The sequence below is a fragment of the Vidua macroura genome, chromosome 1 (assembly GCF_024509145.1).
Source record: "Vidua macroura isolate BioBank_ID:100142 chromosome 1, ASM2450914v1, whole genome shotgun sequence".
NCBI lineage: Eukaryota > Metazoa > Chordata > Aves > Passeriformes > Viduidae > Vidua > Vidua macroura.
This window is the reverse complement of record NC_071571.1, coordinates 85267834-85280569: the sequence shown is the minus strand read 5'-3', so window position 1 is coordinate 85280569 and position 12736 is coordinate 85267834. Positions and strand designations below refer to the sequence as shown.

At 36.5% G+C, this 12736-nt stretch overlaps 1 protein-coding gene across 2 annotated transcripts in view; it reads left to right on the top strand.

Moving 5' to 3' along the window:
- Positions 1–12736, top strand: part of COBL (cordon-bleu WH2 repeat protein) — a 155914-nt gene that overhangs the window by 101931 nt on the left and 41247 nt on the right. For both annotated transcript variants that reach the window (XM_053991372.1, XM_053991363.1), the window contains 2 exons: positions 1434–1572; positions 4530–4700. In XM_053991372.1, the coding sequence (XP_053847347.1) occupies positions 1434–1572; positions 4530–4700 (310 nt within the window). The remainder of the gene's footprint in view (positions 1–1433; positions 1573–4529; positions 4701–12736) is intronic.

Below are 12736 nucleotides of genomic sequence, written 5' to 3'. Positions count from 1 at the left end.
TCATCCTGGTTGCTGTGCTCTATGTCCAATGTAGTTACTACCAAGTATCTCCCATGTAGGACAAAGGTTCCCCAAGGGGTGGAAATCGTTCAATTGTCGCGTGGCGTGCTGGCTAAGGCGCAATCCTCAAAGGTGGGAACAAAAGGGCTCTTTTGTAAAAAATAAGATCCTCCTGAATGCTTTTAAAAAGGAAGGCTAAGAGACTCTTTTCATATCCTTATCTTTTAGGATAAAGTAAAATTAATTTATTCTCAGATTTTTGTACTCAACGTAGGAAAGGAAAGCTGTAAATGAGTGCTTTTCCTCTGAAGTCTGGTGGTAGATTTAAGCAGTGTGAAGCTACTATTTGTTTAATAAAATCTCCCTCAACAATTGTATTTTAAGGGTTCATTAATCCTCTGGATTAAAGGAAATATTATTAATATGATTGTTGTTATTTTTATTTTTATTAGTTAGGCCTTTGAAATAGTAGAAAACCACTCGCAGTTCTGCATATTAGGTACAGAAGTATTGGGATAGACAGAGCAGTTAAATCAAAGAACTGAAGACTCCTTTGGAGGAATACCTAGCAGCATGTTATATGTGTGCAGCCACTATTACTTTCTGCCTCAGCAAAGCCTAGTATTGACTAGTGTTGTCAGTACCTTTCAAATATAAAAATTCCACAGATCTTCCTACATGGTTTTATTATTATTATTTTTCCAGAAAAAGGAAGTAGAGCTAAGTTCCAACAAGCTACAGAAAATATTGTGCAACCCAGTGAAACCCAAGTAATTTGTAATAACATTTTTCATATTTTTAAAAGCAGCATAGACAGTAAAGAAGTCTTGGCATAGCAGCCAGCATGTTGCAATTATTGGAAGCCAAAATGTTACAGACCTTCAAAAGCAGGTCTGTGAAGTCCAGTAGGCATGAATAGAGTACAGTGTGATCTCATATCATCATGCAAGCAAACAGTCAATTCTGATTCTTCTCTCAGAAGTCCTTAGACAAGAATTTGAGAGGAAAATAAAAGAAATGAGAAAGAGTTTATTCACTATACATGCCAATTGGAGTATTTAACCATAATTTAATGTTTGAAGAAACCAATGGGAAAAGAAGATCATGTTATGGCTCGAGTTTAACAACACACATAGTGTCATACTCTGCTTTGCTGAGTGTTGGGCTCTCCAGTTCACTTTTTCCAAAACCATCAAATGCCTACCAGACTGGTATTTCTGCTGTGACACTCATCAGCTGTTCTTGTCTCTTTCCTTTTCGGAGTGTAATATTACTGTAATTCTTTAATCTCTGGTTGTCACTATAAATGCTCATTATAAATATACTGTGCTGAGAAATTAGGTATATGGCAAACACTTTTTTTTTTTTGTTATTGAAAATTTACAACATCAACAAAATATATCCTTTACTGTACTTATTTTTAACTTTGTTAGATATCACAAGGAGCATCCCTGAATGATTTAAGGAAAAAGAAGAGGCGTGCCCCTCTTCCACCAGCTGCGTCTGCTCCACCCACTCCTGCCATGCCAAACAGGACAGAAGACAGGGAAGACAAGAGGAAGAGCACAATGGGTGAGAGGCATTCTTTTCTCCTGAATAACCCTATTCATGTGCTTTAAATACTCACTGTTTGAAGTTGCCTTAATTCTGTTATGCTGTGAGTTTGGAAACTTTTGTAACTTGGGGAAAAAACTACGTTTCTCTGCAGAATGAAAGTCTGGAAATAAGTATTTCTATATTACCTCCTTTTTTTTTTTTTTTTTTTTTTTAATGGCACCATTCAGAGTACCACAGGGTAGTAAAATGTAGATAACACTCATCAGATGATTTGAGTATTTGTCACAAATTTTATATTCAAAAGCACTAGCCCTGAGCCTATTCTGCGCCTTGAAGGTCATGATTGGTTTGCTAGTAAATGGAAATACCGAAATAGTAAATGGAAATGCTAATAAATGGAGATAGACCAGGCAATACTGAATGCATCTGAAGCCATGAAGTTCTGCTAGGACCAAAATACAGTCAACTTGGTTCAGTGTTTCCTCATGTTTCTAAAGCCTGAAGACATTTGATTTTCATATAGTCCTTCAACAGTTTGATGTCAACTGCCTATATAAAGAAAAGTTAGGGTTTTTTTTTAATTTCATTCTCACTTTCATTATATATCACTATCTGATGATGCTTCAGCTAATCAGTAGAAGAAAAGAACTGATGCTCTCAAAGGAATGCCATACGTACCTAGACTCAACAAAAGAAACTGTAGCTTCAGTTGCATGTGGCACCACATTTACTCACAGAGGAAAACTGAAAAACATTCTCCCAGGTCTCTGTTCTTATCTGCCTGGTAGCATGTTCAGATTGGTGAGAGCTTTGCTTGAGTGAGGGCACCAGGATTATGCTTCTAGCAAGCAAAGTGATTTTATAATGGGTCAACTTATGAGATAATGACCCTGCATATTGAAACTCATTTTTCAGTACATTAAGAGAATCATTCTTCAAGTGCCGTAATGCACTCAGTGCACTTCAGTTCATGCCTTTGACCTCATGTTTCATAAAATGCCTAAGACATACAGATATGACATTCTGTCATACATAAATGCTTACATTACAAATGCCTCACAGTTTAGTAAGAAACCTCTTGGCTTTGTTCCAACATTTATTTTCAGTAAATGCTTCGCATTTAATGCCTCAGCATTTATGTAGCAGCAGGAATCCATTATCATGTGACATATTCAACTCCATTGACAGCTCTTATTTAAACTGTCTAAGGGCAGTGTTATTGCTGAGCCAAATAACACAGGAGTTTTCAGTAAATTGGCTTACTTTTAATCACTACAGAGGTCACACTCTACTGCTTCTCATGCTTTGCCCTACTACTGGTCACTTTTTGATGACATTTGTTGCTTTAACTTTTTATAAGTGTTCTTTTTCTTTTGTATTGGTGCTCAAATGTTGCAGATGAGATATAGCAGAGCTACTTCTACTCTGTTCAGTACTGTGTACATAAGTGCTTGTTGGAGTGCTCTGCTTATGTAGGGTTCTGTAGTATCATTTGCTTTAATGGAGCCTTATTATTTTACACTGACAAAGAACTCGTCCCACAGTAGCCCTGTCTTCAGTGTGTTTTGTTTTCTGCTACTTTCTTGAATGAATGTGTTCATTAACAAGAAAAAATGTTACAGCCAGAGAGGGTTGGTAAAACAGCCTCTCTTCAGGGTCCTTACAAGAAAACAATGAGAAAGCACAGATGGCTCTGAAAGCATGAGAGAAAAGCTGTGAAAAAAGCAAGACTCTACTGAGGGGAAAAAACATGCTGCAAGAAATAGTCAGTCACATGATGGAAAAAAAGTATTAAAGATACCTGTGTAGCTTTCAATTAGCCATGTGAGTCAAAGCAAAAGATCCTATCAAAAATATTCTCAAACTGGCAAATTCCCTGTAGTATTCAATACTGAATCAGTTATTGTGACACCGAAATATTGTGCCAAATTTCCTCAAACCAGTAAAAAAAGGGCTTGCACATTTGCCAGCATTAAATTGTGTCTCTGGAAGATACTCCTGTGGAAGCTAGTGACTCCTAAGTGAAAAATCATAATGGTTTAATCTTTTTTCTTCCCCCTTGGTGCTGCTTCCCTTCTCAGCCCCAGAGCACAAGCCAGAGAGTGTAGAACGGATCAAACCAAACATCTGTCTCTGCCAGCATCCATCTTCAACAATGACCACAGCACATGCTTGAGGCAGGATATGAAAGCAGAACAAGCAGGTAGTCATGGTTCCTCAGTGCACCTTCAACCTCTAAGGACTTTCCAAGTAACAGCAGCTCAAGTTCTATACACTACCAGCTGGCAGTGGCTTTTTTACATTGAAAGTTGTTCACAGAGTGCAGCGCAAAGACGCATGTATTTCTTTAGTTATTACACATAGTGTTGAAATAATCCCCCCCCCCCAAAGTTATGAGCATTTACTTTGATAGCTTCAAACACTATTTTGCAAAAAAAATAATTTAATCATCTGTTTCTCTACAATGTCAAAATAATGAAAACTGACTCAAAAAGAAGAGCAGAAAAGCCTGTAAGATACCTACTTCAAAACAGCGACCTAAGACTTCTTCCTCTTTCTCTCAGAAAGAGTCAGGAAAATAGTCACATAAAGTATGTGAGGTCAACAAATTCAGGAAGTTTGACACTTCAGAAGATAAAACACATTTTTCACATTTTCTTACACAGCTTTTTTCAATTTTTTTTAGTTTGCTTAACTATTTTTCTCTGTCCTTATGCCTGCCAAAACCAGAGATTTTAACTGGTAGTTGTAATGTACATGTATGTGCTGGGCTCAATTCTGGTCCCACTGCTGTTGGTTTAAGACAGACCTTTTCTTTCTCCCTTGATTATTTGGATGTAAATAAGAGCAGAACTAGATCCAGAGAGATTTGGATGTGGGTAAGGGAAAATCAGTGTGTTTTTAAAAAATAAAAATGAACAGAGTGATCATTATCTTGCAATGAAGTAACAAGTCAATTGATCCCCCTGTAGGTGATGGACGGCAGGTGCCACAAAAGCCTCCTAGGGGCACCACTCGTGGTCCCCCCCAGTTAGTGATCCCCCCACCCCCACCTTACCCTCCTCCTGGCAGTGACATTGTGGATCCAACAGTGTGTTACAGAGAAGCAGATGTTACAGCACCAACAGAGCTGGTACCTAAACGTATGTTTGAAAATATATGTATTCGCATTTCCATTCTTTTGATGATTACTCTCAGGGGTAGATTTTCCAGACTTTCCTCTCTGCTCTTTAGACATCCGTGTCTGTTTTTCCTCCTTTTTCCAGCCTGTTGTCTTTCAAAATGCCCAATGCAGTGTAACTAATTAATATAAAGTAAGCAAAACACTTGCTTGGAGAGAGTTTTGCACGCAATACCTGGTCATTGTACATTTTAAAATAACCATCAAGCTTTGTTGCTTTGTTCAACTGAAAAAAAAAAAAATCTTTTGTCTTTTATTACTTCCCCATGTTTGCTTTTCTGTACTAACAATTTTTTTGTCTCCCCAAAGATGAGTTCCTTTGAGTCAATGGGTCTATCAGTCTAGGTTGAAAACTACAGTGTCTTCCTTAAGAAAAATCAAACCATTTACAGGCACTGTATATTGTTAGAAGCCTTCCTGTCCTAATGGGTACATCTTTCTTGGCATCTCTGAGTAGTCTTTTGTGTGCTCTTCACCTTGGGGCATAATAGTTATCAGACAAAGCAGTACAATATTTTTCACATGCCCATGTACTTGTGAAAAGCATGTTTTCATGCTGCTTTTTCGTGCTTATCCATTGACTGCCTTTAAATCTTTGTACACAATCCAAGTCTTTGATCATGTATTATGTTCCCTGTGGGCTTGCCCTGCACACCCATGTAGAGCTGGTAAAAGCAGCAAAGCTCTGCACATTATGACATCTCATGGATGCACTTCCTTTGAAGACTAGGAGGCTGTCTCCTAACCATGGGATAGAGAAATGTCTCCATTAACTACTAATTTGACAGATGATCTCTTTCCAGGACCTTTTGTTTACCAAAAGTACTCTGCAGGTTGCAGTTACTCTAATACATTAGTGTGGGTGTGTTTGCTGTTGATTACCAGCTAAGTCTAAAGTACTATTTGTCAAATCTGTGCTGAGGAGATACAAATTGTTAAGTTTTATTGGAGCTAACAATGGAAATTAAGGCAATTATACTTACAGAAAACCTGAATTTTATTGAGGATTAACCGTAAGACATCTTTACCAGCTTATGCACAGAAATCATATCATACTTAAAATCTTCTTTTTGTTCTAGATACCATCAGCTTTCCTACAATGTTTTCTTTATTAAAAATCCATTGTGGTCTTCTTTGCATTAATATTTCTGCTTCATTTGAGTTTCTATCACTGTTATTTTGCAATGCTTTCCTGATCTACCTTGCTGATCAAATACCCTTTAATCAATGCAGCCCTGATGTAATCAGTGTGATCATTTGCTCTTAAACAAACACAGTATCTCAGCCAAAAGGATTTGATTAAGCTTATACATAGAAACATAACGTGAGTTTTATTGTCCTCAGTTTACTGAGAGCAAGAGCTTAGTGGGTACTTATTTTAGACATAAAGCATCAGTGTTGGAGAGGGACGAGTTTTAGCTCTGTAATTATGCTTTGTCCTACCTAGATAAAGATAAGTGTGTAGATTTACACAAGAGAAATGTGTATAGATGTACCCATGAGAGACAGCAGCACGTAGGACAGATGCTAATTACATTGCCTAATGCCATTCTGAAAGGTGCTTAGATACCCTAGGGATTGAGCCGTGTAAGAACAATGTTTTGCAACGATGTGTTTTATTGCCTGAGAACGCCTCAAGCAGTGCAAATAAGATTTGGGCGGTAGATTCAAAGAACAACAAAATTTTCAATCTTCCTAACTCTAACCTCAGTAAATGTGTTTTCTCATAGAATGAGGTGGGGAGGATGAGAAACTGCTGATATCAGGTGTTGTTAAAAGATATGGTTTTTTTCTGAAATCACTCTCAAAACAGCTTTCTCTGATAATAATTGTGGTCTTCCTTTGCTGGGTGGGTGACTGTCAACAGCAATGTGTGTTCCATGAGAAAAAATTCCCATTTATAAGTTAAAATTCTGTGATCATGTGGAGTTTAAATTCTCACTCCTTATGATCTGCCACTGTCTGTGAAGGACTGTCCTGCCTACCTGCCTTCCTGCCTGCCTCCCTCCCTCCATCCCTCCCAGCAAACACACAGTTGTCTCTTTGTGCTTTGGGAGACACAGGTTGAGGGATTTTCATTTCATAGAGAGTGGTGGCAATCATTGTTCATTGAGTTTTCCAGATTTATGTGGAGTGTAAGTAATTAATGAGTATGGCCTTTAGTAACATACTTGAGCTTTTCTGTATTAAATGGTAAGAATCTCTTCCACAAACAAGGATACAAAAGTTCCTCACAGTTTTTGCTCTTAAATATTTTTATTCTAATTACCCAACCTTTTCTCTAACATTTGGTCTGGTAGAACCTTAGCTGCATGTTGTGTGCACATTTAAATTGATGTGTTTATGGGATCCTTTCTCCTTCCTTATCTTACTAATCAGATTGTTCACGGCCTGATTCTAAGATTGACTGTACTTTGGGAATGCAGAGATGGAGATTGTTGCATGGTGTTTGGTTATGTCACATTGCTTGTGAAGTTCCAAATGTGTGAGTTGATCATAAGCTCTGTGCTACTTACCTGAGGTAAAGAATGCACATAGTGAAAGACTGCTGCCTTGAACTGTCAGCCAGCTCCTTAGAGTAAATTCAGTATTCCTATGAAACTCCACATTAGCCCTTTATTTGGCTAGTCATGAACTATCATTAATATATGCAGTAAGAAATTAAAAGCTCTATGGGAAAGAATATACTATATACTCTACCTTCCTGTAGAAGGAGATCCTGAAGTTAAGTTTTTCACTCTGGCTCTGGATAAAGTACTATGAACTCAGGGCTTACACTGGGTAAAGACTTGACAACTGATTAATTTGTAAATTTCAGAAAGTGCGCTGTCTTTGAAGAAATGAAATAATGATTTGAACCTACCCTTGCTTTTAACTGTAGATCAAAATAGTCAAATATCCCTTAATTAGAAGGTCTTTAAGGGGTGAAGGAGTGGGTACACTATTTTCTGTAGATGACATGTGTATTACTGGTTGATGAATAAAACCAGGTCAATTTTAAGGTACTACGAGAACAGAAATGAGCCTTGTCTATATATCTAATTTTTAATTTTTTTTCATTTATATCACTGATATATGAACAGGTAATACAAGCCAGTTGGCAAAGGCTATGACAGTTTCACAAACAGTTCAGTCATATTTCTTCAGTCACGTTAGATATATATGTAAATATATATCTATATCTATATCTATATATATATATAGATATAGATATAGATATATATAGTCTTTCACAGGACTAGATGCTAAGAGTTGGGTTTTGTTAGCTTGAAGCAAAAATGGGTAGAAACACAGAGGAAACTTCACTCTTTTACACGTGGCTTTACATCAGCTGAGAACTGAAGGCTGCTGTGCAGGGAGTTTTGCTGGGCTTGTCATGCTACACTGCTTCATAAGGCATGTGTCAAGTGACCCAGCCTTCTCTTTCTCAGAGGTGGTCTTTAAAGTAAGTATGCCTGAGGGTGTGGCTTAGGAGGCCTTTATTGCCATCACTATTCTTACTCATTCAGGCAATCTGAGGCTAAAGAATGAAGTTGAATCTCCAATATCATCTATCTTGCTCCTTCTGGAGAACTAAAATTCAAGCCAAGTAGAGCAGAATTCACAGACATATTGTGTATCAGTAAGTATTGTGTTTTTAGGATTGAGTTAACTTATACATGAACCCAGGCAGTTAGAGCAACTGTGGAATTCCAAATTTTAGCACGTGCCCATGCACCTACACCTCTTTTGGGCATCTGATTCTTTAATGTTACTAAGCATGCTAGCCATTCTGCTGACTGACCTACACAATACTTATAATTTTATCCTTTTTACTCTTTTCCCCCAACAGTTTACTGTTGTGCATCATTCCCTTCATACTCCAAGCGTGTCTGACAGACCTTGCCTCTTCCTATGACCTTCATACTTCTGAACTTCCTGTTGCCTCTGCTACCCTGATTCTTCTGTTGCCTTCCTTCCTCCTCTGCTGGGAAAAAAACCCTTCTTTTTTTTTTTTTTTTTTTTTTTTTTTTGATTGAGATTTTAGCTTTTCTTTTTAAACTTGCACATTCTCTTTAATTACTATTCATTATTTTTGGCTGTGGTTCATACTCATTTGTGAGATGTATGCTCCAGATCTGAATGGTGTGTTATATAAATCTATATATCAGCCTCAGAATGATTATCTGTCTTTCTTTTCTGAAAGATTCTCTTTATTTTGAGCTATGGTTTGCTTTGATTTGGTGTTGCAAAAGTGTGTGTTCTTGGGACAGGATGTCTTACTTTCCATATTTTTTAAAGTTTTAATGAAAAGTTTCTAAGAACTTTTTTTTGTTTTTTCTTTCTGTTACCCTAGGTATAAAGTTTTGTATTCCCTATTTGCTCTATTTTCCTTTCATTGCATTTATTTTGTTCCTTTGGAACAAAACTAGTACTGGGCATAGCCTAGTCAAGTTGAAGTGCAAGATTCTTTCTGTATCTTGGCTATCAATCAAGCTGTCAAGGCAAAAGAAACAGGAAGATCTGTTGCATCTATAAGGGGCTGAAAAGGAATACGGAGAACCAATACCAAATGCACTGATTCATATTCTTTACTTATGCTTTCATCCTGATGCATAATATGAGTAATTCTATCTTGATGCTGGAGACATGCTGTGGAAATCGAGGTGTGTGTTCTATTTCTGTAACAAAAGACACAAACGCTGTTTGCTCAAGATACATCTAGTTCTACAAGTCTCCTTTTTGCTCTTGTCCTAGGAATAGTCAGTGAGTTCTAATTAAAATATCATCTATAGGTCCGTACTTAGCAAAAACTTCTTTGTGCTAAAGGAAGTTCTTCATGAGAATGGTCCATAAGACATGTATTTTTAATAATCCTGAGCTACAAACATAGGCTTTATGAGTTGTAATGTAATGGTGCACACACCCAGGACTATTCTGACCTCACATGTACTTTGAATGTACTGTGCTTTAAGACATTCATGTTATTTAAATGAGTGACTTGCAATACATAACTCTAATTTAAATGATGAAAAATTATTGTTTTACCCTCAAGCAAATAATCATGTTAATCTTGACTCCTTTCCAGGTAGGCAAAATGGAGAATAAGAAAGCAAAGCATTCCTACAGATAATATGAAATATGACTAAAATGGGGTTTGACCGTTTTTAATACAAATATAACATGTAGTTAGTACATTTTAAATTATTCTTTAGAAAGTATACTTAGTACCCTAAGGGTCCTCTAATAAAAGTCAAGTGGATTTGAACTCTCTAAGCTGCCAGGTACTTTGTAATACCTTCTTAAGACAAGACAATGGTTTAATTGTAAGTCTTCTCTCAAAAAGAACCAAGAAAAACAAGTATGTGTTCACAATGTGACGATTAAGAACCTAATTTACCCATTCTCATTACTCTATTTGCATCCTATTTGTAACTCCACAGTTACATGGCTCACGGAGTTCAAACTAGTGTAAAAATAATGAAGTGGTGAAACAGTGTTTTATATTGAGTACAAAGTACTGTGTATCGTCAAAGCAGTTCTTTCCGTTTACACCATTTTCACTGAAAGGTGGCACAAGTTTTCAACAAAATCACATTTTTAATGAAAAATCTCCTTGCTTTGAAAGGATACAGTTGTGGCCCCTCTCTACATAGCTGGCATGTTTCCTACAAATAGCAGTCTCTTTCTAGGTAGCCTCCTCAGGCTCTTAAAAGTTGTAGGTGAAATCTCAAAAACTTCATTATTTACACTTAATTTACTTTTTCTTTAATTAAAATGCAAATTTTACCTCTAAAATATGTTCAGGAGAATTAACAGTTTTTGTAAAGTTCCTAGGTTCAACATTTTAAAGACCAGCTTAAGCTAATAAGCTCTGCTTTTCAGGATTTAAGAAGGATCATTGCTTATGTTCACTCATATTTACTTATTACGATTTCATAAGTTACAGATACATAGATATACTATTAAACAGAATTTGCAAAAAAAAATATAGAAGAAAGATTTCTGTGTCTTTACAAGAAATCATCCTAGTTACAAGAAATTATACTATGACATTAGCATAGTTTGAAACCCCCCAGTACTGTACACGGTGTCAGAAAAAACTTTCAGTGATACTCATGAAATCCAAATCTGTTGAGTGAAGTTGCAGAGATACTCTGTCTCAGAACTGTTAATGCATAATACCATGTGTGCCTGGAGGGGTTTAAGCAAAGCATGATTACAGGACCAGGAGCTCACTGGAAGTTTGGTTCCTGAGCACCAGCTCAGCCCTGAGGTATTGTTGGGGAATCCCTCTTTGTTCCAAGCTTCAGCTCAGGATCTGTAAGAGCTCCTCAACTCAGCTTCTGAAAGAGAATGGGTTTTTCTGTCATTTTCAGTAACAGGAAGGACTATCAGTTTAGGTCTCTTTGATGGAGTCATAGGTCAGCAGTGATATGAAAGGACATTGGCTTGGTTTTGCTCCTTTTATTTTAACCTTAGAGACATTGGAAGTGTAGTGAGAATGACATGGAAAAGTTAATAACAAATTCACCACTATAATAAATTTTTCACCAAAATGCTGTTACCAGAGTTAGTAAGAAACACATTTAATAGACTCAGGATTTATCTGCACTACCAAACAACCTTGTTGAAATACTGTCCTTCATGTTAAAATATCTGGGGTGAAAATCAAATAAGCAATCAAAAAAAAAAAGGGAAAATATCATTGAGCCCTTTCTGGAGAACAAATAAATGCCTAGATAACTTATAAATCAAAACAAATTCCTGTCTTACAACTCCAATGTCAGTGATATTCAGTGCTCTTAGGGAATAAGGACAGATGTATAATTCATGATTAAACCTATTCTGATGAATGTTCTCAACTCATACGAAATCCAGTGAATTAGAAACAGATTAAGCTTCGTGGCGCCCAAGATTTTAACTGAATTCCTTTTGTACGTTGGCCACCAGAGGGAGCCGGTGTTGTCTCAGATTCAAAGTAGGAGAGCAAGAAAAAACACTAAAAGTGAATTTTAACCTGATAGATTCCAGACTTACACAAAGTTTTTAAGTTTTTCCTTTTTGGAGTAGTTTGTTGGAGTTTTTTTTTCTGCAACTAAAAAAAAAATTGTTTCTAGATTATTTTTAAATCATTTTCATCACAAATAAAAAATGAAGATAAAATTATATTTTCAGGTGATGCCACTGTGATGGTGTCTTGGAGATGCAAGCTCAAATTTCTGTTTTAAGCTTTCTCAAAGTATGGTGGCATATTTGGTTGGCTGTTATATTGCATAGATATTGCCTCTGTATCTATAACAGCTGTGTCCAAAGTGTGATAATTAGTGCATATGGTTGGTATATGTGCTTAAAACATGCCTAAGTGCATAGGAGTCGGTCAGGTTTAGTGCCAGTACAGATAGACTGTTCTGCCAGGGGGATCTTATCAGCTTCAGTCTTAGAATTTTAAAGTCATGACCAGATCAGTTTAGTATCCATCTTCTTTCACAGACAAATTACTTAATTACCAGCAATTCAGTCACTTAGAGACTAAAATCTCTGATTTTCAAAACATCCTTAAATATCTTTTTGACATGTAATACTTTCAGGTATTTTCCTGACAGTTGGAATCTTTGAGGATCAAAATGAATGTTGTCTTTCACACTGGGGAGATGGATTTTTTTTTTCCTCTTCTATTGAGAAGGTTGTAGAATAATACGAAACTTTGAACTCATTCCATTTTTATCTTCAGAAAATGTGCAGGTAATATATGGAGAAAAATATTCTAAATATATTAATGGAAAAAGGAAATATTTTTCTTCTTGTTGTTTTTTGAACTGGAATTATTTAAACCTGTCTGTGGTATCTAGAGTGCTCCAGTAAGTGCCAAGGGGAAATGATTGGCAGAGAAATCATCCGGTTCCAACTGTATGATGAGTTGCAAAGATTTATGATGCATTTGTTTATTAAACATATGACCGTCCAATCTATCATATGCCCATCATCTGTCCCTTTGTTCTGCTTTTTTAAAGTAAA